This window comes from Physella acuta, unplaced genomic scaffold (assembly GCF_028476545.2).
Source record: "Physella acuta isolate Inbredline_101_S28 unplaced genomic scaffold, ASM2847654v3 ptg001660l, whole genome shotgun sequence".
NCBI classification, from domain to species: domain Eukaryota; kingdom Metazoa; phylum Mollusca; class Gastropoda; family Physidae; genus Physella; species Physella acuta.
The window spans coordinates 24,871-52,662 of NW_026733173.1; the positions used below are offsets into that span (position 1 = coordinate 24,871).

The 27,792-nt window shown below is 34.9% G+C and overlaps 3 protein-coding genes across 7 annotated transcripts; 2 read left to right on the plus strand and 1 right to left on the minus strand.

Annotated features, from left to right (window-relative positions):
- Window positions 1-1,151: 1,151 nt before the first annotated feature.
- Window positions 1,152-16,973, minus strand: LOC131929648 (alanine--glyoxylate aminotransferase 2, mitochondrial-like). The gene is made up of 13 exons (XM_059285950.1): window positions 16,931-16,973; window positions 14,753-14,844; window positions 14,222-14,406; window positions 13,543-13,666; window positions 13,128-13,222; window positions 12,654-12,813; window positions 7,681-7,812; window positions 6,919-7,011; window positions 6,650-6,722; window positions 6,273-6,421; window positions 5,603-5,752; window positions 1,726-1,824; window positions 1,152-1,500 (listed from the first exon to the last, which is right to left on the minus strand). Exons 1-13 carry the CDS (start codon window positions 16,971-16,973, stop codon window positions 1,399-1,401), a joined length of 1,497 nt encoding a protein of 498 aa, XP_059141933.1. The 3' UTR covers window positions 1,152-1,398.
- A 390-nt stretch (window positions 16,974-17,363) lies between these two features.
- Window positions 17,364-22,499, plus strand: LOC131929655 (uncharacterized). 2 transcript variants are annotated; one of them, XM_059285961.1, is made up of 2 exons: window positions 17,364-17,444; window positions 19,927-22,499. In XM_059285961.1, the coding sequence occupies exon 2, from the start codon at window positions 19,949-19,951 to the stop codon at window positions 21,293-21,295; it is 1,347 nt and encodes a 448-aa protein (XP_059141944.1). In that variant the 5' UTR covers window positions 17,364-17,444; window positions 19,927-19,948; the 3' UTR covers window positions 21,296-22,499. The 2 variants fall into 2 exon arrangements, with proteins under 2 accessions (XP_059141944.1, XP_059141943.1); XM_059285960.1 differs by lacking the exon at window positions 17,364-17,444 and adding an exon at window positions 19,212-19,312.
- Window positions 22,500-23,760: 1,261 nt separating this feature from the next.
- Window positions 23,761-27,703, plus strand: LOC131929652 (small ribosomal subunit protein uS17m-like). Of its 4 annotated transcripts, none has more exons than XM_059285956.1 (4): window positions 23,761-23,927; window positions 26,407-26,548; window positions 26,673-26,753; window positions 27,389-27,703. In XM_059285956.1, exons 2-4 carry the CDS (start codon window positions 26,438-26,440, stop codon window positions 27,572-27,574), a joined length of 378 nt encoding a protein of 125 aa, XP_059141939.1. In that variant the 5' UTR covers window positions 23,761-23,927; window positions 26,407-26,437; the 3' UTR covers window positions 27,575-27,703. The 4 variants fall into 4 exon arrangements, with proteins under 4 accessions (XP_059141939.1, XP_059141937.1, XP_059141940.1 ...); XM_059285954.1 differs by having other exon boundaries at window positions 26,437-26,548; XM_059285957.1 differs by having other exon boundaries at window positions 23,764-23,826; window positions 26,437-26,548.
- Window positions 27,704-27,792: the final 89 nt, after the last annotated feature.

A 27,792-nucleotide genomic window follows, 5' to 3' on the forward strand; every position in this document is an offset into this window, starting at 1 on the left:
ATCTTTGGTTTTAGCCCATCACCACAACATCACTAACAATTTGATTTTTAAATTCAGGCCAATACTAAAATGTTCATATGCACACACACCAAACTTTGACATGAAAACATAAAAAATCTGGCAAGATTTTTTAACAAGTGTTAAACTGTAAAAAAAAACAAAAAAACTGATTTTCTACATTATGTATGATGAATAATCTATCCAGTGTATTAACTAAAATTAACCACACAAAATAAATGTATACTAATAATGCCTTACAACAGAAAAATTGCCAACAAACTTATAAAAAAAAGTTATATTTAGCTAATGGCTATTTCAGCAAATCACAAGATTGTCATAAAATCGAGAATAGAAAAGTGTATCCTCGATGAATGACTAGCTAAGTAACAAAAACAAGATGAAAAAAGGAAGAAACAAGCCTGTGTTTGGATTTGTCCATACCATAGGGTACACAGACACAAACATGAACACTTGACCAGATATGGCACTTTTGTATCACAAACATTTTGTTAAGTAAATGGTTGCTGCTTTTTTTTTTTTTAATTCATAGGATTACATTTTTTTCACCCAACAAAAAAAAACTTGGAAATGAAAACACAATACTAATCTAGTTGCAGCCATTTTACAAAATGATTCATTACAATCAATAAACATCAACCAAATCAAAATAATGTACGATACTTTACTCAATAATACCATCAAACAAGCCATAAATTCAAACATTTGTATGCCTAAATTAATATCTTCAAACAAAAGAGAGTATAAGAGTTTATAATATCTAAACCGTGTAAAAAAATTATAAATATGAATTAACATTGAGATTGCGAAAGTGTAGAGAATAACAGGCGTTCACATGATGGCATACCATCTTTACCTGCACCTGGCCAACCAAAAAAATCTGGAGTAAATAACTAAGCCATTGAATCAATTCTATTTCATTAGTTTACAAATACTCTCACAGAGTTTTGTTTACTAATTGTAGTTAATTATATAGTTATCTACAAATTAGACTAAAGGTGTATATAATTATAATATATGTGGAATAATAATAGTAAGTTTTATACACCATATTAGAATTGTGTAAAGAAATATCTCAAATATATAATGTATGTGTGGAAATAATATTAAGGCTTTTAAGTTCACATTTTTTTAAAACTGCTCAACCAACAATGTAATTTAATTTAAAAAGTGTACAAATGAAAACTTTTGAAAGACTACAACCTATGCACACATTGTATTTTTAGATTAGTTATTTTGTCTTTAAAAAGTAATACAATTGTACTTTAAATCCTGGTGTAAAAATAAAAATTTGAACATGTGGTACAGCTGAATATCAACAGAAAAGTTATCAGTAATTTCATACAGTTTGATGGCTTCTTTAAGTTTACATCTGACTAATTATTTCTTGCTGGCGTGTTTTTTAAGAGCTGCTCTAATGACAGCGAGACTGTAGTCCACGTCTCCTTTGTTAAGGCACATGGGCGGCTTGATGCGGAAACACTGCAGAAAAGACAATAGAAGGTTTATACTTAACTTCAGACGACGCAGATGAGACAATAGAAGGTTTAAACGTAACTTAAGATGACACTTTCTTAATTTTTTGAATATATAGTATTTGTATAAACCAATTATTAGATTTCAACATTGCAGGGGTTATATTATAACACAAATAATTGAACAAAATTGAAATTATATGCTAAGTTACAGAAGATAAAATGTGCTTACGTTTCCATGGAGACCACCCTTGCCAATCAAGACACCCATGTTCTTTGTGTCCTCCCAAATTGAGGCCACTTCATCAGCAGGTAGAGGTGTTCTAGAGGCCTAGAGAGAGAGAATACATAACAGGTGTTCTAGAGGCCTAGAGAGAGAGAATACATAACAGGTGTTCTAGAGGCCTAGAGAGAGAGAATACATAACAGGTGTTCTAGAGGCCTAGAGAGAGAGAATACATAACAGGTGTTCTAGAGGCCTAGAGAGAGAGAATACATAACAGGTGTTCTAGAGGCCTAGAGAGAGAGAATACATAACAGGTGTTCTAGAGGCCTAGAGAGAGAGAATACATAACAGGTGTTCTAGAGGCCTAGAGAGAGAGAATACATAACAGGTGTTCTAGAGGCCTAGAGAGAGAGAATACATAACAGGTGTTCTAGAGGCCTAGAGAGAGAGAATACATAACAGGTGTTCTAGAGGCCTAGAGAGAGAGAATACATAACAGGTGTTCTAGAGGCCTAGAGAGAGAGAGAGATTACATAACAGGTGTTCTAGAGGCCTAGAGAGAGAGAGAGATTACATAACAGGTGTTCTAGAGGCCTAGAGAGAGAGAATACATACAGGTGTTCTAGAGGCCTAGAGAGAGAGAATACATAACAGGTGTTCTAGAGGCCTAGAGAGAGAGAATACATAACAGGTGTTCTAGAGGCCTAGAGAGAGAGAATACATACAGGTGTTCTAGAGGCCTAGAGAGAGAGAGATTACATAACAGGTGTTCTAGAGGCCTAGAGAGAGAGAGAATACATAACAGGTGTTCTAGAGGCCTAGAGAGAGAGAATACATAACAGGTGTTCTAGAGGCCTAGAGAGAGAATACATAACAGGTGTTCTAGAGGCCTAGAGAGAGAGAATACATAACAGGTGTTCTAGAGGCCTAGAGAGAGAGAATACATACAGGTGTTCTAGAGGCCTAGAGAGAAAGAGATTACATAACAGGTGTTCTAGAGGCCTAGAGAGAGAGAGATTACATAACAGGTGTTCTAGAGGCCTAGAGAGAGAGAGATTACATAACAGGTGTTCTAGAGGCCTAGAGAGAGAGAATACATAACAGGTGTTCTAGAGGCCTAGAGAGAGAATACATAACAGGTGTTCTAGAGGCCTAGAGAGAGAGAATACATAACAGGTGTTCTAGAGGCCTAGAGAGAGAGAATATGTAACAGGTGTTCTAGAGGCCTAGAGAGAGATTACATAACAGGTGTTCTAGAGGCCTAGAGAGAGAGAATACATAACAGGTGTTCTAGAGGCCTAGAGAGAGAATACATAACAGGTGTTCTAGAGGCCTAGAGAGAGAGAATACATAACAGGTGTTCTAGAGGCCTAGAAAGAGAGAATACATAACAGGTGTTCTAGAGGCCTAGAGAGAGAGAATACATAACAGGTGTTCTAGAGGCCTAGAGAGAGAGAATACATAACAGGTGTTCTAGAGGCCTAGAAAGAGAGAATACATAACAGGTGTTCTAGAGGCCTAGAGAGAGAGAATACATAACAGGTGTTCTAGAGGCCTAGAGAGAGAGAATACATAACAGGTGTTCTAGAGGCCTAGAGAGAGATTACATAACAGGTGTTCTAGAGGCCTAGAGAGAGAGAATATGTAACAGGTGTTCTAGAGGCCTAGAGAGAGAGAATATGTAACAGGTGTTCTAGAGGCCTAGAGAGAGATTACATAACAGGTGTTCTAAAGGCCTAGAGAGAGAGAATACATAACAGGTGTTCTAGAGGCCTAGAGAGAGAGAATATGTAACAGGTGTTCTAGAGGCCTAGAGAGAGAGAATATGTAACAGGTGTTCTAGAGGCCTAGAGAGAGAGAATATGTAACAGGTGTTCTAGAGGCCTAGAGAGAGAGAATATGTAACAGGTGTTCTAGAGGCCTAGAGAGAGAGAATATGTAACAGGTGTTCTAGAGGCCTAGAGAGAGAGAATATGTAACAGGTGTTCTAGAGGCCTAGAGAGAGAGAATATGTAACAGGTGTTCTAGAGGCCTAGAGAGAGAGAATATGTAACAGGTGTTCTAGAGGCCTAGAGAGAGAGAATATGTAACAGGTGTTCTAGAGGCCTAGGGAGAGATTACGTAACAGGTAGAGGTGTGCTAGAGGCCTAGAGAGAGATTACATAACAGGTGTTCTAGAGGCCTAGAGAGAGAGAGAATACGTAACAGGTAGAGGTGTTCTAAAGACCTAGGTAGAGATTACATAACAGGTAGAGAGAGATTATAGAGAGAGAGAGAATATGTAACAGGTGTTCTAGAGGCCTAGGGAGAGATTACGTAACAGGTAGAGGTGTGCTAGAGGCCTAGAGAGAGATTACATAACAGGTGTTCTAGAGGCCTAGAGAGAGAGAGAATACGTAACAGGTAGAGGTGTTCTAAAGACCTAGGTAGAGATTACATAACAGGTAGAGAGAGATTACATTACAGGTAGTTTTCTGTATGTCTCAGTTTCTCCACACAACTGTACCATGTCAAGTTTGGACCAATCAAAAGAGATCAAAACTTACTTTATCTTTCACCAGCTCCACATCAAGTGAGAGCAAAACTTACTTTATCTTTCACCAGCTCCACAACAAGTGAGATCAAAACTTACTTTATCTTTCACTAGCTCCATGACAAGTGAGAGCAAAACTTACTTTATCTTTCACCAGCTCCACATCAAGTGAGAGCAAAACTTACTTTATCTTTCACCAGCTCCACAACAAGTGAGATCAAAACTTACTTTATCTTTCACCAGCTCCACGTCAAGTGAGAGCAAAACTTACTTTATCTTTCACCAGCTCCACATCAAGTGAGAGCAAAACTTACTTTATCTTTCACTAGCTCCACAAAAAAATGAGATCAAAACTTACTTTATCTTTCACTAGCTCCACAAAAAAATGAGATCAAAACTTACTTTATCTTTTACCAGCTCCACATCAAGTGAGAGCAAAACTTACTTTATCTTTCACTAGCTCCATGACAAGTGAGAGCAAAACTTACTTTATCTTTCACCAGCTCCATGACAAGTGAGATCAAAACTTACTTTATCTTTCACCAGCTCCACAACAAGTGAGATCAAAACTTACTTTATCTTTCACCAGCTCCATGACAAGTGAGAGCAAAACTTACTTTATCTTTCACCAGCTCCATGACAAGTGAGAGCAAAACTTACTTTATCTTTCACCAGCTCCACATCAAGTGAGAGCAAAACTTACTTTATCTTTCACCAGCTCCACAACAAGTGAGATCAAAACTTACTTTATCTTTCACCAGCTCCACGTCAAGTGAGAGCAAAACTTACTTTATCTTTCACCAGCTCCACATCAAGTGAGAGCAAAACTTACTTTATCTTTCACTAGCTCTACAAAAAAATGAGATCAAAACTTACTTTATCTTTTACCAGCTCCACATCAAGTGAGAGCAAAACTTACTTTATCTTTCACTAGCTCCATGACAAGTGAGAGCAAAACTTACTTTATCTTTCACCAGCTCCATGACAAGTGAGATCAAAACTTACTTTATCTTTCACTAGCTCCACAAAAAAATGAGATCAAAACTTACTTTATCTTTTACCAGCTCCACATCAAGTGAGAGCCAAACTTACTTTATCTTTCACTAGCTCCACAACAAGTGAGATCAAAACTTACTTTATCTTTCACTAGCTTTACATCAAGTGAGATCAAAACTTACTATATCTTTCACCAGCTCCACACCAAGTGAGATCAAAACTTACTTTATCTTTCACCAGCTCCATGACAAGTGAGATCAAAACTTACTTTATCTTTCACTAGCTTTACAACAACTGAGATCAAAACTTACTTTATTTTTCACCAGCTCCACAACAAGTGAGAGCAAAACTTACTTTATCTTTCACCAGCTCCACGCCAATCATGAGACCTTTGCCCCTTACATCACCCACGACCTCGAACTCTGACCTCAGCTTGTCCAGTTCATTCAGGAAATAAGTTCCAATGTCAGCACACAGAGCTTGAGTTTTTTCTTTATCAATCACCTGATGTGACATAATTTAGTCTTTATTATCTCATCCATTGTTTATGTGAAAAACGGCATACATAATAAATATATATTTAAATTTATACATATTTATAAGTTTATACTCTGCCTGTATTCACAATTATAAAAAATCAATATATAGATTTCATAAATTTGGTTAAAAATTTATAATTATAAGTTAGGTAAGTAAAGTTCCCCTATCAGACTTCACAATCAAGAGTGCAGATAAAGTAGAGTTCATTTGTTTCCAGACATCAGCGCATGAAGGGATCATGTGGTCAGCACTATGCCCAGCCCTGTTTACTTTCCCTCAAGTCACCCAGGTATCTATCAGAGCTGGGTAGATTCAGGTTCTTACAGTTTCAATTCTATATTGAGATTTGAACTCAAGACCTTTGAACCAGCAGTTGAGCGCTCTACCACCTAACCAGGCCATCCCATATTATAAATACATACATAAACTATAAATGTGTATACTACGGAGTAAAAAATTCTTAATAAAAGCATGTACAACTTACATCCAGGACAGCTGATCCAACAGCTGAGGCTATGGGGTTCCCTCCAAACGTGTTGAAATGTAGAGCCTTGCCCATGGTGGCTGCAATCTCTGGTGTAGTGACCACAGCACCCATGGGGAAGCCATTACCTATTCCCTTGGCCATTGTCACTGAAACAATCAAAAACAGAATGTGGTAACTCATCACTCAAAACAACATAATTGACACAAATCAATATTTATTTAAATATATATTAATTTTGTATTTTATTCAAAGATTATTTATTTTAATCTATAAAAATTTGTAACAAAACCTACATCATTCTGTAAGATTTGACTAGTTATATTTCAAAAATTAAAAAGTACTTAAGAGAAGGGAGGTCACCCAAAATTACTAACCAATATCTGGCGTAACTCCTTGACTTTCAAATCCCCAATAGTGGGATCCAAGACGTCCAAATCCTGTTTGCACCTGGGACATAAAACAAAAAAAATCCAAACATTTTATGACCAAGTAACATATTTTTATTAAAAAAATAATATCACCAACATAATGAACCACTTGTCAGCATATGAATTTCTGTATTTAAAACAAATATTGAAATTTGAACCAATCCATAAAACAAAAATTGAAATTTGAACCAATCCATAATGAGAAAGATATTCACCTCATCAGCAATACAAACACCGCCATTGGCCCTGATTTTCTCGTAAGCTTTCTTCAAGTAGCCATCAGGTAACTGCACAGATCCACCCACACCCTGAAACAAGCATTCAACTAATTTTAAAAGGTCATAAAGCAGACTGTAATCTATCAGCACACTTAAAAAAAACTGTTACATCATGAAACTAATCACAAACACTAGTACACACATTTTATTATATTAATATACAAGTCATTTTCTTCAGGGCCTAGTAAATGAAACATTAGAATGAACAAATTTAAGGCCAGTTATCATATTATATTTTGGTTAAAAACAAACAGGAGATTAAACTTTGAATGACAATGTTTCCATCAAATAGAAATGTCATAGTTAAATAGACAATTCATTTCAAACAGGACGTCAAAGGGTTATCAAACACTAAGCATTAAGTAGCTAATTAAATATTAAACTTCCTTTATTACATAAGTTAAAATATTTATAATCAACTTTAACAAATAGTGGGAAAGTATTGAGTTCAAATCCGGGTTCAAGTCAGTAAAATGTCTCAGAGTCCACCCAGCTCTGATAGATACCTGACTCACATTAAGGAAAGTAAAGGCGGCTTGGCATTGTGCTGACCCCACTATTCCTTCATATGCCAAGGTCACAGAAGAAGGTGAACTCTACTTCACTTTCCCCATGGACCGGGGAATATTAAACAGAATATTAAATTTTAATAACAAATTAAATTTGAGACAGACCATAAAACAACAAGTGTCAACCAACCTGAATGGCCTCCGCTATAAAAGCACCCACACGACCTTTGGGCATGGAGAACCTCAAGACGTCCTCCAACTGGTCAACATAGTTGTCACAGGCCTGGCACTGACCTTGTGGACAGTCACATGGGCGCTGGGGCTAAAACAAATATTTACTGCGGTCTTAATGTTGAATCTTTACTACACAGCATGGAATTTGGATGCGCTGGGGCTAAAACAAATATTTACTGCGGGCTTAATGTTGAATCTTTACTACACAGCATGGAATTTGGATGCGCTGGGGCTAAAACAAATATTTACTGCGGGCTTAATGTTGAATCTTTACTACACAGCATGGAATTTGGATGCGCTGGGACTAAAACAAACATTTACTGCGGTCTTAATGTTCAATCTTTACTACACAGCATGGAGTTTGGATGCGCTGGGGCTAAAACAAATATTTACTGCGGTCTTAATGTTGAATCTTTACTACACAGCATGGAATTTGGATGCGCTGGGGCTAAAACAAATATTTACTGCGGTCTTAATGTTCAATCTTTACTACACAGCATGGAATTTGGATGCGCTGGGGCTAAAACAAATATTTACTGCGGTCTTAATGTTCAATCTTTACTACACAGCATGGAATTTGGATGCGCTGGGGCTAAAACAAATATTTACTGCGGTCTTAATGTTGAAATTTACTACACAGCATGGAATTTGGATGCGCTGGGGCTAAAACAAATATTTACTGCGGTCTTAATGTTGAATCTTTACTACACAGCATGGAATTTGGATGCGCTGGGGCTAAAACAAATATTTACTGCGGTCTTAATGTTGAATCTTTACTACACAGCATGGAATTTGGATGCGCTGGGGCTAAAACAAATATTTACTGCGGGCTTAATGTTGAATCTTTACTACACAGCATGGAATTTGGATGCGCTGGGGCTAAAACAAATATTTACTGCGGTCTTAATGTTGAATCTTTACTACACAGCATGGAATTTGGATGCGCTGGGGCTAAAACAAATATTTACTGCGGTCTTAATGTTGAATCTTTACTACACAGCATGGAATTTGGATGCGCTGGGGCTAAAACAAATATTTACTGCGGGCTTAATGTTGAATCTTTACTACACAGCATGGAATTTGGATGCGCTGGGGCTAAAACAAATATTTACTGCGGTCTTTATGTTCAATCTTTACTACACAGCATGGAATTTGGATGCGCTGGGGCTAAAACAAATATTTACTGCGGTCTTTATGTTCAATCTTTACTACACAGCATGGAATTTGGATGCGCTGGGGCTAAAACAAATATTTACTGCGGGCTTAATGTTGAATCTTTACTACACAGCATGGAATTTGGATGCGCTGGGGCTGAAACAAATATTTACTGCGGTCTTAATGTTGAATCTTTACTACACAGCATGGAATTTGGATGCGCTGGGGCTAAAACAAATATTTACTGCGGTCTTAATGTTGAATCTTTACTACACAGCATGGAATTTGGATGCGCTGGGGCTAAAACAAATATTTACTGCGGTCTTTATGTTCAATCTTTACTACACAGCATGGAATTTGGATGCGCTGGGGCTAAAACAAATATTTACTGCGGTCTTAATGTTCAATCTTTACTACACAGCATGGAATTTAGATGCGCTGGGGCTAAAACAAATATTTACTGCGGTCTTAATGTTCAATCTTTACTACACAGCATGGAATTTGGATGCGCTGGGGCTAAAACAAATATTTACTGCGGTCTTAATGTTGAATCTTTACTACACAGCATGGAATTTGGATGCGCTGGGGCTAAAACAAATATTTACTGCGGGCTTAATGTTCAATCTTTACTACACAGCATGGAATTTGGATGCGCTGGGGCTAAAACAAATATTTACTGCGGTCTTAATGTTGAATCTTTACTACACAGCATGGAATTTGGATGCGCTGGGGCTAAAACAAATATTTACTGCGGTCTTAATGTTGAATCTTTACTACACAGCATGGAATTTGGATGCGCTGGGGCTAAAACAAATATTTACTGCGGGCTTAATGTTGAATCTTTACTACACAGCATGGAATTTGGATGCGCTGGGGCTAAAACAAATATTTACTGCGGTCTTAATGTTGAATCTTTACTACACAGCATGGAATTTGGATGCGCTGGGGCTAAAACAAATATTTACTGCGATGTTAATGTTGAATCTTTACTACACAGCATGGAATTTGGATGCGCTGGGGCTAAAACAAATATTTACTGCGGGCTTAATGTTGAATCTTTACTACACAGCATGGAATTTGGATGCGCTGGGGCTAAAACAAATATTTACTGCGGTCTTAATGTTGAATCTTTACTACACAGCATGGAATTTGGATGCGCTGGGGCTAAAACAAATATTTACTGCGGTCTTAATGTTGAATCTTTACTACACAGCATGGAATTTGGATGCGCTGGGGCTAAAACAAATATTTACTGCGGGCTTAATGTTGAATCTTTACTACACAGCATGGAATTTGGATGCGCTGGGGCTAAAACAAATATTTACTGCGGTCTTTATGTTCAATCTTTACTACACAGCATGGAATTTGGATGCGCTGGGGCTAAAACAAATATTTACTGCGGTCTTTATGTTCAATCTTTACTACACAGCATGGAATTTGGATGCGCTGGGGCTAAAACAAATATTTACTGCGGGCTTAATGTTGAATCTTTACTACACAGCATGGAATTTGGATGCGCTGGGGCTGAAACAAATATTTACTGCGGTCTTAATGTTGAATCTTTACTACACAGCATGGAATTTGGATGCGCTGGGGCTAAAACAAATATTTACTGCGGTCTTAATGTTGAATCTTTACTACACAGCATGGAATTTGGATGCGCTGGGGCTAAAACAAATATTTACTGCGGTCTTTATGTTCAATCTTTACTACACAGCATGGAATTTGGATGCGCTGGGGCTAAAACAAATATTTACTGCGGTCTTAATGTTCAATCTTTACTACACAGCATGGAATTTAGATGCGCTGGGGCTAAAACAAATATTTACTGCGGTCTTAATGTTCAATCTTTACTACACAGCATGGAATTTGGATGCGCTGGGGCTAAAACAAATATTTACTGCGGTCTTAATGTTGAATCTTTACTACACAGCATGGAATTTGGATGCGCTGGGGCTAAAACAAATATTTACTGCGGGCTTAATGTTCAATCTTTACTACACAGCATGGAATTTGGATGCGCTGGGGCTAAAACAAATATTTACTGCGGTCTTAATGTTGAATCTTTACTACACAGCATGGAATTTGGATGCGCTGGGGCTAAAACAAATATTTACTGTGGTCTTAATGTTGAATCTTTACTACACAGCATGGAATTTGGATGCGCTGGGGCTAAAACAAATATTTACTGCGGGCTTAATGTTGAATCTTTACTACACAGCATGGAATTTGGATGCGCTGGGGCTAAAACAAATATTTACTGCGGTCTTAATGTTGAATCTTTACTACACAGCATGGAATTTGGATGCGCTGGGGCTAAAACAAATATTTACTGCGGTCTTAATGTTGAATCTTTACTACACAGCATGGAATTTGGATGCGCTGGGGCTAAAACAAATATTTACTGCGGGCTTAATGTTGAATCTTTACTACACAGCATGGAATTTGGATGCGCTGGGGCTAAAACAAATATTTACTGCGGTCTTTATGTTCAATCTTTACTACACAGCATGGAATTTGGATGCGCTGGGGCTAAAACAAATATTTACTGCGGTCTTTATGTTCAATCTTTACTACACAGCATGGAATTTGGATGCGCTGGGGCTAAAACAAATATTTACTGCGGTCTTAATGTTGAATCTTTACTACACAGCATGGAATTTGGATGCGCTGGGGCTGAAACAAATATTTACTGCGGTCTTAATGTTGAATCTTTACTACACAGCATGGAATTTGGATGCGCTGGGGCTAAAACAAATATTTACTGCGGTCTTAATGTTGAATCTTTACTACACAGCATGGAATTTGGATGCGCTGGGGCTAAAACAAATATTTACTGCGGGCTTAATGTTGAATCTTTACTACACAGCATGGAATTTGGATGCGCTGGGGCTAAAACAAATATTTACTGCGGTCTTAATGTTGAATCTTTACTACACAGCATGGAATTTGGATGCGCTGGGGCTAAAACAAATATTTACTGCGGTCTTAATGTTGAATCTTTACTACACAGCATGGAATTTGGATGCGCTGGGCTAAAACAAATATTTACTGCGGTCTTAATGTTGAATCTTTACTACACAGCATGGAATTTGGATGCGCTGGGGCTAAAACAAATATTTACTGCGGTCTTAATGTTGAATCTTTACTACACAGCATGGAATTTGGATGCGCTGGGGCTAAAACAAATATTTACTGCGGTCTTAATGTTCAATCTTTACTACACAGCATGGAATTTGGATGCGCTGGGGCTAAAACAAATATTTACTGCGGTCTTAATGTTGAATCTTTACTACACAGCATGGAGATCAGACAACAGGTTTAAAATAAACTGAACTGAGTACTGTATCATAAAAATGTTGTTTTTTTTCATGGTAATTCCACAGTAAATCTCTTGTTTAGTAGTTAAGCCTAGATTTGGATCAAAGATAGACTAGACATACTAGCTAAATAATGAATTCAACATTCTTTAGATGAATTTGTAAGCATGATAGCTACTATTAATAATAAATTCAATGTTGGTTATCCTGTATTTGCAAGCAGCATAGCTAGAAAAGTTTACTAAAATAATAAATTCAATGTTCTTTAGATGAATTTGTAAGAAGGACAGCTAGAAAAGTTTACTATAAATAATAAATTCAATGTTGTTTAGATGTATTTGTAAGCAGGATAGCTAGAAACATTTAGGTCTACTATAAATAATAAATTCAATGTTTTTTAGATGTAATTGTTAACAGGATAGCTAGAAATGTTAGACTATAAATAACTATGTACCTGTCCAGGTGAATCCCTGCAGTGTTTTCCTCCCCATGGACCCCTGTAGGGGTCAGGGTTCATGGCCTGCTGAAACCCAAATCCAGTTGGGCTGTTGTACCTCCACGTTGAAAGGGCAGTAACTCCCATCAAATAGGGGCTGGCACCATGGTAACCATTCCTGAATTATTTGATCAGTAGGCTAACAATTACACAAAATGATATAGAAATCAACATGAAAAAACATTTTACAGTGTTGTTAAATCTTTTTATATTTAATATAATATATTATTTATATAATAATAATATATATTTAATTATATAATAATATATATTTATATAAATTTTATAAAATGTATTCAAGTACACTTGTAACTATATAAAATGATTAACAAAACAAATTGATTTATCAGTATTAATTGGCATAAAATAAGTAATCAAGTACTTTATAAAAATTCAACATGAGAATATAAAGTTAAAAAAGAAATTCCAAACCTCAGTGAAATACAGTCATAGACGCCAGTGTACATCCTTGCCATTAATACAGCAAGGTCATTGGCCTCAGAGCCAGAATTTGTAAGGTAAACGACCTGTTAAAAATACAGTTAAATTTTAAGATGCACAACATAGTGAAAAATAGTGCAATTTCACCAGTTTCACTATATGATGGAAAATACAGCTAAATTGTTGAATTTTGCTAGTTTAACAGTTAATGTTAAATGAATTTCACATGTTTCACAATGAGATGAAAAATGCAGTGAAATTCTGCTAAAATGCTGATCAAATGTACTTTACTAGCTTCTTTAAAATATTTTTATTTTATTTCTGATAATTTTATAAAATCTGCTATTGTACTATTATGTTAAAAATAACATCACTGAAAAATGTATTTATGCTATCAGATGATTACCTTTAAATTTCCTGGCAGTTTAGAGACGAGTTTCTCTGTGTACTCATGAATCTTGGGATGCAAATAAATGTTGGTCGTGTGCCAGAGTTTTTTCATCTGCTTTTCTGCGGCCGCTACCACCGTGCTGAGAAAATATATTAAACATTACACTCCAGAACCATTTTTTAAATTATTTTTTAAATGTTTTTCTGTGGCAGCAACTACTGTTATGAAAACTTAGGCAATATAAAAAATAGTCTCAATAGTAGATATTATTTACAACTATTTTTCATTTAATTTTCTACACTGTCTAAGTAAAACATTTTTAAAAATTAAACAATGTAGCAAAGTTGTAAAAAAATCTAAACTGATTCAAACTGAATAAATATAAATTATTCTATAACAGTGTATTGGGAGATATAATTAATTTTATAAAAGACACATGGGGACACCAGGCTATGGACTTTGCAAAAAAAAAAAGAAAGGGGGGGGGGGGGGGGGCAATCAGGTCGTTATTAGTAAGAAAACATTTAGTATTAATACTTAGTATTACTAAATAACGTTTAACAATACCATTAGCTCTAAACTCTGGTATTGTCTTATTACTAATATTCCAACATCTAATTTAAAAAAAAAACTCAGTTGTTGGTAAAAATAATCCAACAAAGTGGATTGAAAATTTTGTTTTTGTGATACTTACGGATGACAATGTCCAACACTAACTGTGACAATGCCAGCGAACAAGTCGATGTAACGTTTGCCGCTGGTGTCCCAGAGGTACTGCATGTAGCCTTGGTGCACATAGACGGGTTCTTTATAGAAGGTGAACAGGGCAGGGGAGAGATTGTTTTTTCTTATTTTCATCACATCGTTAAGATTTGGTCCCTTGAAAACATTAACGAATATTTACTAATTAAGTGAATTGATTACATGACATCATTAATATACGGACCTTTGAAAAATTACATAAATATAGATTTATATTAAATAATGAAGATAATTGTATTTCACAGTTAAAATCTCACTCCTTAAAAATTTTAGCTTAACATAAAATTAGTTAAAACGTGATTACATAACATGCTTAAAATCAGGTAACTTGAAACAGTATTTGTCCAAATTATCTAATATATAGATATGAGAAATAAACTTTACAGTATATACAAACTCAGGTAAAAAAAGTGTGACAACTTTTGAAATAATGTTCAACAAATCCCAACCAGTAATTTCTCACCTCGTGTTTCGTTGGTTTAACCTCACATGGCGGCATCTCTGGCAAGCCACTAGCAGCTGCCACTGTGGCTTTTGCTCGCTGTGAGCACACATCTTGAGAGATTTTAAAAAAAGGTGTTGAACTAACAGAATTAGTGTGTATTGGTAACAATGCTGGTAAGGATATGGGTATATTTTTGCTAGTATTATATACTATTATTAGGCATGAATTTTGCTAGACTTGTTTTTTTTTATTACTAAAACTGCATAGTTTGATACATTTCTGATCAATGTTCTATAGAGTGATATTTTAAGTGTACCACCAAATTATATACTGCTGCTCTATAAATCCTAGAAAAAGGTATACTAACAATTTGAGGGTGGATAGACTGCAGAGTTATTAAACTACATACGTAATATTTTAGTTTAAACATTTTATAATTAAAGGTGGGTCAGAATATCACAGTTGTTACAATAAGTGCACAAATCCATAAGAGGGTACAAAACAACTTAAAAATGTACTTATTTGATATTTTATAGATATGGGGAGAACAGACTACAGTCTTTTATAAATAGCTGTCAATTACAATTAATAAGTGGTTTTATAAAGTCAAAACATTATAAGAAAGGACATGCCAAAGTCAAGTGTAGTAAAAAAAATGCGGAAAAGAAGGTGATGATGGAAACCAGCAGCATGTATTACCAAACAAGGCTTATCATGGAATACACAAGGTTTGAGAAAAAGAGGTAGACCCAACAACCCCCCCCCCCCCCCCCCCCGCCACATTGGTGAAGAGAAATGGTAAAAGAGGGAGATTACTGTAAAGAAAATGAAAAAAAAAACAGCCAGAAAAGAATGGTAAGGTATCTAATGGGCATTTAAGGGTCATACATAAATGATGTTACGCTTTTTTTTGTACCAGTTATCCCCTCCCCCAATAGTCACACATGGTTTCAAAAAGCCATGACCTCACACCTCAACCTACTACCCCCCCCCCCCCCCCCCATCAAAATTACAGTTTTGTTTTTAATACATCAATTTCTTTGAAAAATATTACCTGAGCTCAGTCAAAGTTAAATATATTTAAAAGGAATTCCTACTACCATTTACATTAACAGACAATATAAAGGCCAAAATTCAGTTTCTAACACTACTTTTTAAATTGCAAACTCTAGTGATCGCACTTTCTGAACACCCACCTCCTCCAGGAATATGACTTTGTTATTGGATGACCCCCCTTGGCTAAGAAGAAGATAGATCTAAATCTGGATTTGTATCTAGTCAAGATATGGTGGGAAAATCAACAATTGTCCTAAGACTAAAGGGTTGGCGTGGTCCAGTCGGTAAAGCTTATGGCAGCTAAATCGAAAAGTCCCGAGTTCAAACCATTGGGTAGATGAGGCTTGTTAGCTGGGGACAGCCACTTTTCTAGGAGAGACAACTCCAAAATCAAACAACTGCTGCCTTGTAGTTTGTTCTTGGTTGGACAAAAGGCTAAGGCAAAGGTTAGGAAGCATAGCCAAAAAGAAAAGCAGGCTGAAATTGGAGTCAATGGCCTAAATGGCGCATAACCAGTTGACATGTAGATCTAGATCTATACTTAATTCATAATTGTGTTGGAGGGGATCCCTTCCAACACTAAAATTAAGAAGGAAGAAGAAGGGTCCTAAGTCAGATGAACATTTTGGACAGTTGTGCTACTTAGTAGTAAGTAAATCTAGTCTAGATCTAGATCTAGAATCTAGTGATCTAGAATCTAGATCCATTATTAATTTTTTATTAATTTAATATTATTGTCTGGTCTAGCATAGGCCAGGCTAACTAACAATACTAACATTGATTGAGTCACAATGGGGGAGGGGGCAAGTAAGTCTAATATTAATTATAATGAAAAGTATTGACAATACTTAACTATAGTCAGTATTGTGTACGATGCACTTTTAGTGATTTTGCCCTACAATCAAAGAACTAGATCTCTAGATGTGTTGGAGTTAGACTCGCTTATGGCCCTTACCTTGCAGAATTTTATTTTTAAGGGCCTAACAATTAACATATAGATTATTAACATTATTATAGATCTAGAATCTAGACTCTAGTTAACATTAACAACAATGATGAACAACGCACAATTTAGAAGATCTAAATTAAACTAAAATGTAAAAATGATTTGACCAGATCTAAAACATTTTAATAATTTACCTTTTGACACTTGCTTTAACTGCTTTGATATAACTCGGAACATGATTAATGATGCTGGTGCAAAACAATGTAGATCTAGTCTAGATCTAGAGAAATTAGATAAAGTGCATCAAAAAGTGTGCACGTAAGCCAACATCAACCTTGTGGCAAGCTGGAAAAAAAAAAGAAATTAAAAAAAAAGAGGTCAGGGACCGTCTAGGTAATTCGGGTCAAAGGTCATTAATTCGGTTAAACTGAGCCTAGGCTTACTTCACTTTTACTTTAAAAATTAACGTAATTATCGCTTTCAGCAACAGTAGATCTATTACTATAGTAGATCTATATGACATTTGAATTTAAGTTTAGCTTTATTTTTTCGACCTTATTTCTTTAACTTTTAAATCCAATTTGAAAATAGGCCTGAATCTAGATCTAGATCAACTGCGAAAGTCTTTAGCCTACTTTTACACTGAGATGGAAGTCAGAAGAATCACCTTCAACTTTCACACATTTTAGGGCCTACACTTCGATAAAAGTAGGTTAGCGTCTATTCTTTACCTTTTTGCTTTTAAACGATGTCATTCGCCGGTTTTTAATTCCTATTTCCAACCTAGATATCTATTCGTTCGCACAATTAAAGGTACCTTCCTACCTTTACTTAAGAAATCCAATGCTATGTTTCGCTCTCTCTACTTTACTTATGTATAAAGAACATTAATTGTCATGTCAATTAATGAAGTAGGCATCAGCTTGCAATACGCCTACGTAGCCGAAATTAAGATTACAATCAGGACTGTTATGATAATGATATGCTGTAATTGCATTTTATGTTAGTGGCAGAGTTTCTTCCAGGCATCTCTTCGGGGGGGGGGGGCTTTGCCCCCCGAAAATTTTTTACCCCCCCCCCCTCCCAAACGAAATGAAATTTATATAATTTATATAGAAAATATATACTTTTAACAGTCAGCTAACATATATTGGCCCAATATTGGCTAAACATTGGTTACCAATATTGGCTACATCTTGGTGCAACATTGTCCCCCCCGAAGAAAGTCTACCGCCCCCCCCCCCCCCGAAAATTTCAAGTGACCCCCCCCCCCCCCCGGAGAAAAAAGTCTGGAAGAAACACTGGTTAGTTGACTGTGTTTTAAATTATGCTGTTGTACGAATAAGGGGGGGGGGGGGGGAGAGAGAGAGTCGTCGTTCATAAAATGACCAAACACGACTGTTTTGCCGATTTCAACTCCAAACTATAAACACAAGAAGTCAGCACCAACACCCCAAATAAATCCTAAAGTGACGTTATATAAAAACAGCTAAATCTAAAATATAATTGACCTTTTGTATAATGTTTAGAAACAGTACAGTGATCAATTTTAAGAATAAGCAGAATTTTTAAATAAAAAGCGAAATGTAGTTAAAATCGTATTTGAAACATTTCTTTTTAAATCGCAGTTTGACGTCACAACATAAGATCCACACTCAATGTCACAGGAGTCCAAATCGTTAGACAAGATCCACGTCGTATCCCCTTTTTCATAATTTTAATTATTTTTATGCCTTTCATGATACGCGTACCTAATTAATAGTTTTCAAATTTATTCAAATTTATTCAAAAAACGGTTACAATTGTAGGCACGAAGGCCTTTTTTTTTTCACATTGGCCGTTTAAACAAATAAAACAATCAATAACACATAGCTCTTCTTCTTCTTCTTCGTTCTTAATTTTTGAATATGGTGGAGGATTCAGACAACAAGACCAACTTCGTGGACAAACCGGACTGTGGTTTCCAGTTTGTCAGGTGACCCATATAATTTTTCCCTGAGTGGGGTTACATAGCGGTAACATAGCACTAAAATGTAAAATAAAGAAATAAGGTTACATAGTTATAATACAAAATGAGATTAAAAAAGAATATAATAGCTGAATGAGAAATGTTACACTGAGTCAGTTAGAGAGGTCATTAAATAATTGTAGTTTTAGTTTAGATTTGAACATATTTTCAGATCTAGAATCTAGATAGCTTTACTGATGCCATTTGGCCTCATTGGCGATTTAAATGTGTATCTTGAAACTGAAAAGATATATAGTATGTAGGCCTATAATATGTGTATATTTATTGATAACCTGTGGCCTGTGGATGTATTGGATAAAAGTATTTTTTTATGTCTAGCATGCAATGCTCAGAAACATTGAAAATTGTTTTGAGTTGATCGAAAGAGAAAACGAAGTATTGATAAAAACTAATGAACCAAACAAATATTTGACACATCGTTAACCTTTTGATCTGGCAATTGTGAGCTATTTTTGTATAGTGACAAACTGTTATTTTTAGATTTAAGAAAACAAATGCAGAGCTCTGTGAATCCAACTGTTTATCATCGGTGTCTATTCTACTCCTGGTAGATTTGTTACTATACTATAGTATAGAGACAGATTTAGATCTAGTTAATCAAGTATTAGATCTAATTACTTACTAGATCTAGTACTAGTCTAGTACTTATAATTTATTACCAAGTCTGCCAGTCGGTACACTACTACATTTCACTCCTTGACGACCTAGTCTAGATTCTAGATCTATTAAATTAGTAATCTTAGATCTTAGGTCTAGATTCTAGACTAGAATAGTTCAGAAGAATAGATCTTGAAAATCCAGATCAAACTAATAAATTAAATTAAAAAATAACAATAACTTAATTAATAATAGGGCCTAACTACTATAACATTTTCTGGTCATTTTATAACTACACTTAGTACACTAGACTAGACGTCACTTAGGCCTACCCAATTTTTAATTTTATTTTATTCCTAATCAGACCTAATCTTATCTAGATCTAGTTATTAGATCTAAATGGCAAATGCTATTAATCTTAGCCCTAACTCAACTCACCTAACTGATTTTTATCCACCCTTTTGAAGGCAGTAAATATTCTTATTCTGGTGTTTATAATAAAAAATATAAATTATAATAAATCACAATTTATTTGAATATATGACTTTACAATTTCTTTTACAGAAATTCAAGAACGTCTAACACAATGGCATTAGTTTGTGAATCAACCCAGCTTGATAGGCTGGTTGCAAAGGCAATATATGCTGCTGATGCCCTCAGGAGCTCAGTTGGAACTGCAGAAAAACTGAAACAGCTACAGAAAAAAATCAATTTCTTCATGCAGCAAGCACAGATTATACTGACATGGAAGCGAAGTCTTGGTGCTTTGAAAATGGTTGGATCTGCAGCAAAATCGTTTGGGGCCATCATGGTTTTAGCAGCTCCTCTACACCCAAAACTTAATCTGGCTCTAAGAATAGGAAACAAAATGTGGAAGCTAGGAGCTGGGTTGAAAATTCTGAATTATGTGGCGGGGATCTTGAAAAATATCTGGCAGTCTGGTTGTCGGAACGCTTTGATAGAATTCACACATTGCTCAGCCCAGCTTTCACAGAGGATAAGTATTTTTGGTGAGCTCATTCATGACATGCAGGGTATCTCACAGTCTTTTGATGGTAACATCACACATACATCTCAAAATCTTATCCATATAATCCAGCAAATCGTACCTGAACATCAAGTTGGATATGTCACCCACGTGATGAACATGGTCTTTGGTGACAGGCATTACTCCCCACTTTTTGATTTCCTGGCTCTGTCAAACAAACCATCCAGTGATTCAAACTTTGCCCAACTTCTTTCAGAGCTAGAGTCTTTTAACTTTACGAATTTTGTTGAATTAAGCGACTCAAAGACCTTGGTAGCTATTGGGAGTTTTCTTCACATCAGCAGGGAGCTGGTCGATTTTTTGGATGGTCTGCGTAATTTTACCGAGCAGGACTGCAGGTTTTTGAGTGAGTGCCTCGTTAGATGCAGCCAAGAAACATTGACCATCATGAGAGTTGTGTCAGTTTTAACGAGCCTTGACAAAATTAGAAAGGGATCACTTAACACTGCCAACTCACAGGGCACTGTCATGTATCATACAAAAAATCCAACTACTTCTGACACTGTTTCTCAGGTTGTACCCACTGATCAAACTGGTCCAAATTCTTCAGAAACTAATAATTTATTACCAGATTTGAATGCCCACAATCAGAATGTTAATCAAGGCTTGGCAGTTTCTATAGAACCAAACAATCTTGCACAAGAGTTGACTGAGCCAGGGCCACAGGGGAATGAGGCTATCCCAGTCTCAACCAGCACAACCACAGACCAGACCACATTTGCTGAAAACTCCAGGAACTACATCTCAAAATCTTTGTCCACATTTTCACAAGCCATCAATCAAGGCACAAACTTATTGTCATCAGCTGTGTGGGGGAAACCAAATCAACCCTCCAGCAGCGTTTCACAGTTTGATCCAGACAATCATTCAGCTAATAGAATATAACATCATTCAGCTAGAATATAACCATTTTATCATTCAGCTAATAGAATATAACAATTTAATCATTTAGCTAATAGAATATAACATTTAATCATTTAGCTAATAGAATATAACATCATTCAACTAGAATATAACAATTCAATAGTTCAGCTAATAGAATATAATATAACACTTCAATCACTCAGCTGAAATATTCAATAGAGTATAACTGTTTTATCATTATGCTTATGGAATAGCATAATTATTAATTATTAATCATCCCAGTAAATTCAAGTGTAGAAATTAATACACACATTCAGCTAATTAAATATAACAGTTAATCAACCAGCTGATAAAATATAACAGTTCAATCATTATGTATAACATAAAATAACAGTGAATTAGCAATTGTGTTAATAAAATTTAATAAAATAAATAATTTTGTGTGCATAGATTTATTGACTGTTAAAAATGCTGTGTATATTTTTCTTGGGTTTTTCCACAATAATTTAATAAATAAAGTGTATACAATAACAGATTATAATGAAATTAATAATTAACATACTCTAGTTGAAATGATAAGTTTAGGGAAAATCAAAAGAAAAAACAAACACGTCTTTTGGATTTACTAAATGAAGATATTAAGTACTTTTTGTTTTGCAGCTCTTTTTGTTAAATTTCATAATGTAAGTGTTCCATCTTTTACAACAAACATCTAACACTCAATAATGTTTTCTTTTATGACTTTTTTTTATTCTTAGTAATAACAATTTTCAGCAAATATGATAAATTGGTTAATCATTTTTTTAAACACTCAGGAAATTGTGTATAGTTGGCCATACAAGAATAAAATTGTTTGCATTTATTAACAACTATTTATTATTTTAAGTGAAGATCTGATAATTTGGTTGTCATTTGAAAAGGGAAATAGGCTGATTTATTGGATACAAAATATTTTTTTTTATAAAATATACAGAAACTCTGTTATTTTTAATACACCTTTAATCTTTTTTACAAGTGTTTAAAGTTGCTTAGTTTTTGATAAGCCATTTGTATTTGAAGCTTTATTATTAAATAAAAATTTATTTTGTTTATTGTTTAAGGTTGAAAAATAAGAATTTAAAATGTTATAATTGAGACAACAAAACAAATAATATTAGACCCAGAAAGTGTTTTGTAACTTGCATAAATTGCATGTTTATGGTGCTATATTATTAAAACTCTTGAGCAATTATTGTGTGGTGCATTATGTTCTTTTAATGTTAAATTTGGATATCACAAGTAGGCCTATCAGAGAAAATAAATTGTTTATGGCGTGTTCACACAGAAAGAATAGAGAACATTTGGTTGTCAAAAATTGTGATATATTTTTTCTGCTGTAGTATCAGCAGCTATGAAGAAAAGGAATTTACAAATATCTACAGCTGATGCTATGGTGATGATTCCTTCTAACATAATTGTTTGAAGTTCTTGGAAAATTTCCCTTTGGTCGGCTGACCAAGGACAGAAATAAATTTCTGATTGTCAACATGGTTTGAATAAAATTTGGATGATGACCCATCCATGTATAAGAGTCGGTTATTTTAAGCATCACTCTGTGGGGGAGGGGGGGGGGGGGGGGGGGGTACATCTATTGCCTCCCTTCTCTGTCCCCTGGGGAAAAATGTCTGTACTTAAAGTCCCAATTTTTTATCGTTAATGCACTCTTAGTTCTGTTACTGCTAATTATGGAGTGCTGTATTGTCAAATAAGCATTGTATACAGTGAATAAGAGACCTAAAACAGCTTTAGTAGTATGTTAAAGTTTGCACGGTAACAGATCAAAAATGGGTTCATATCTCTTGTTTTAGACAGTTATGAGTTATAGAGGATATTTGAATAGACCCTACTTTTAATTAAGCATAAGTATTAAGATTATATAAAGTTATAGCATACAACCATAGCATATATATGTATCAAATATAAATGACCATAGGTACACACTTTTGTAAGGGGATATGACTATGCCATGTAGTTTTGCTTAAATATTAATTGAGTAGTTTCCCTTGGTAAGAAAACTGCAAATGAGTGAGAATATTAAAAAACAAAAGGGAAACTTATAAACTTAAAAAAATTATTCTGTAAGCAGCTTAATAAGCTTATGCGGTTACTACTATAGAATTGTAATTAGTAGATCTAACTCTTTATTATTATTATTTATAACTCGAAGAAAGCTGTTTAGTGAATAGGCCCAATTTAATTTAGATCTAGAAATAGTGCCATTTAACTCATATTTAAGTCGTATTCACGCCTCTGATGACGCCCAACTAAACGATGTCACTAATTATCGTTATTTTTAAAACTAAGGTTTAATATTTTTTTCTAAAAAATCGTGCAATGTGGATCTACTAAATTAAACTAGTAAATTTAAGTAAACTGCATTTGGCTTAACATCAAAAATATTTTTTTTTAGGTCTGCAAGGGAAACCACTCCTAAATGAATTATACAGTTTCCGCTTTCGTTTCTAGAATAGATGGTAGCCTAAACTTAAAACAGAAATTGACTTTGTTACTTTGTAAATTGCATATAACGTATTTCTTCTAAATAAACAGAAGTAATAATTAGAACATCTGTTATGCAACGTTCATAATATCAGATCATACGAATATTCATCAGGTATTAGGCCTATTATTTAACATTCTTTTTAAATTTTGCGCACTGAAAAATAATTTTTATTTCGACCTTGCTTTCAAATTCACGGTAATCTATCATTCTATCGTTTTAGGTACGTAAAATCCCCCGCGACTAGTAATGTGAAAAACAGGTGACTCCTAAAATTATAATATTTATTTCACATTTTGAGGAAGATTTATGTTTTGAAAAATACAAAAATGTTCCCTTGTATGTTACTTTATATACATAGGCCCTACCTGTTTTTAAACAATTGAATTCAAACTTTTCAGTAATAAATAAATGAAGACTAAGACTAGTGATGTTTCCAACAGATGCAACCATGCTCATTTACTAGAGCAGCCATCTTTATTTTTTTTATAGTTAACTTATAGCGCAAGATTCAGGGGAAGCCACTCTAACTTACAGATGGCCGCTTTTCATATAGCAAATCCTGCTCGCAAACACTGCTGTTTAAAGATAATTTCTTGCCTATATTGATATATTTAGCCATTGATTTAGGTTTATTATTCATTTATCTATAATATTTGACACAAATATATCACAATATACTTCTATTAAAGCCTTGACTATGAGTTAACTTTTTTGTACATTACTAGCCGCGGCGATTTTACGTACCTAAAACGATAGATTACTAAATTCACTCGGCCTAGCTAGATCTAGTCTAGAATCTACTTACTTGCATTTTTTTTTTTTACATTTTTCAATTTTATGGTAATCTATCATTTTAAGTGAGTAAATAAAATCGGCAGAGGCTAGTAATGTGCAAAAAAGTTGCCTCATTATCATTGTTGAATCTTTAATTAGGCCTATCCTATACTAACTAGGGAGCCGGACGTTTTCCCGAAAGACACTTGCCCGAATGCCGTTTGCCCGAAGGCCAAATTCCCGAATGGACACTTGCCCGAATGCGACAAATGCCCGAATGGACACTTGCCCGAATGCGACAAACGCCCGAATGGACACTTGCCCGAATGCGACAAATGCCCGAATGGACACTTGCCCGAATGCGACAAATGCCCGAATGGACACTTGCCCGAATGGGACAAATGCCCGAATGGACACTTGCCCGAATGCGACAAATGCCCGAATGCCACTTGCCCGAAGGCCGTTTGCCCGAAAAATGTTAACATTATATATTACTAAATAATCATTAATAATCAATTTAAATTTAAAATGTTGGTAAACAAACACATCTACGCAAAAAGAAAGTGAAAAAAAAATATTATATATTACCACGCAGACATTTTAAATTAATTAGTATTTGATATTTAAAAAGTGTAGAAACATACTTTCTCTTCCATATATGAAATTAGGCAAAAATACAATTTTCATTCATCTCCGGTTTTTAAAATGAGTTTCGCTTTCTTTATTAATTAATCGGTTCTACGCATTGTCTTAACAAGGTGCAATAAATGGAGATCAAACATATTTGACTACGTTTAGTTTTTAAACCTAGACCTCACCTCATTCTTTTGTTACATGATCACCACACAAGTTAAGCATAACAAGATAAACAAACAAACAAACGCGCCTCTGTTCAATGTTGCGAGACCCGCGCCGCCTACGCCGTGTCATAAAAGCTATATCACCACCGCAACACGTCGGCTAAACAAGGTGTTCAAAACTTACATCAAAAGAATGTAAAGACACCGCCGCCAACATCCCCTTATATTAATTAAAGAATAAAGTTTTTCTTACTGCACTTTCTCAGTTTTGAAAAAAATAAATAAAAGCTGAATTTAAAAATACAAAAAACTTTGTTTTATGCTTAGAATTGTGTTTATAATCAAAATTTCAAACTTAAATTGATTAATAAATGTCTGTTTGGAAATATTATTTATTATCTAATATTAATATTTTTCGGGCAAACGGCCTTCGGGCAAGTGGCATTCGGGCATTTGTCGCATTCGGGCAAGTGTCCATTCGGGCATTTGTCGCATTCGGGCAAGTGTCCATTCGGGCATTTGTCGCATTCGGGCAAGTGTCCATTCGGGCGTTTGTCGCATTCGGGCAAGTGTCCATTCGGGCATTTGTCGCATTCGGGCAAGTGTGCATTCGGGAATTTGGCCTTCGGGCAAACGGCATTCGGGCAAGTGTCTTTCGGGAATTTGTCGTAGACCCTACTAACTAATATTTGTGTCAAATATTAGCCTATAACTGAATAATTAACAAATGTGAAGATGATTAGATCTAGCGCATTCTATAGGTCCTATCCGGCTCTTCTAAATTCTAATTTTAATTAAATTCACGATTTTATAAAATTTCTTTCTCAGACGACATGACTAGGTCATGATAGGTTAACAGTATGAGATTTTATTTATTTACAAAAACAATATGTTGATTCTAATTAATATTAAGCATTAAAATAATAAATATTAAGTAAGTTAAATAACATAGCAATTTGTTTTGATTGTTTTTAGATTTGTCAGTCATTTATATTTCCATTCTCCACGCTGAAAAGCAACAACTCGTCTAAATCTTTCACTCACAGAATGGCGTCTCGTATAATGATGCTTGGGCATGTCCTTCACCGTGAAGCACTGAAGCCTAGAATTGTGAATGTACGGGTGATTGAACAAGTCTTTGATGTTCGCTTGAACATGGTAAGAGAATATAATATAGATGCTTTTATTTATTATTCACTGGAGCAAGTTATTTACTATTTTTAATATTATTATGAAAATATTTTTTTTCTTCGGTTTTTTAATAAGAAATTTCTTTGATTAGTTTTTTCCTGAGCCAAGAGACTTCAAAGTCTTAGAAGGTGAAGACAAAGTCAAATCAGGTGATATTGTTCGATTTGAGAAGGTAAAAACCAGTTTTATAAGTCAATATTTGAATATTTGTATTGTTTTAATCGTGCTTATCATCGCCTTATGGTAGTATGTCCAGTTTGAAATGTACATGTGTATCTCATACGTTCATATATAATTGATTTTTAAAATCATATCACTGTTTTTTATGAATTAGTAAGTTACATGTAGTAAGTTAATAGCAGTAAGTTTTAAGTACAAGTTTCTGTTGTTTGTTAGTCCAATATATTTTAATAATAATGAACTTTTATTTAAGCTGCTCCTATAATGGACATAATTTTTTTTTTAAATGTGCAAGTTTAGCAGATTGTATTTTTTAAATTGATTTTTAACAAGTAGCGCCTATATTTGTCACCATTTGAATATTTTATTTTGAAGTTATATTGTTTTATCAAGTATGTATTATTTGTTGTGAATTATCTTTTTTCGCATATTTTTTTGTTCCTCAGCAAGTATATTTGTCACTATTTGAATATCATGTTGTTTTTTATCAAGTATATTAATCACAATTTAAATGTTTTTTTATCAAGTATATTTGTCACAATTTAAATGTTTTTCATCAAGTATATTTGTCACAATTTAAATGTTTTTCATCAAGTATAACTGTCACCCTTTGAATCCCCCCACCAGCTGGAAGAACGCATGTCAGTGGATGTCGGACACAAGATCGTGGAAGTTGTCTTTCCTCTCGGCTTCACAGTTGACCCTGTCACAGGCAGGAGATGCCGGGGGAAAAAGTTCATTGACGAGAAGGCCAGGGTGGAGGAAGCCAAACGGATAGCCACAATCAAGGCGAAGGATAATTATGTTTTGTGATGATCATTTTCTCTGTTGATGTCTCGTGGTGATTACTTTGTGCTGTCTTGGTTGAGTGAAGGTTATTTTGTATGATGTAGTGTTGGTTTCTGAAATATTTTATTAAAATTTTATTAGTATAAAGTTTAAGTTTGTGTTCAAATTGTTAATTGTTTATTAACCCACAAACTGTCAAGTGCAACTCTGTTCTGTGGTGTTGGCCCATTTTAACAGTTTTT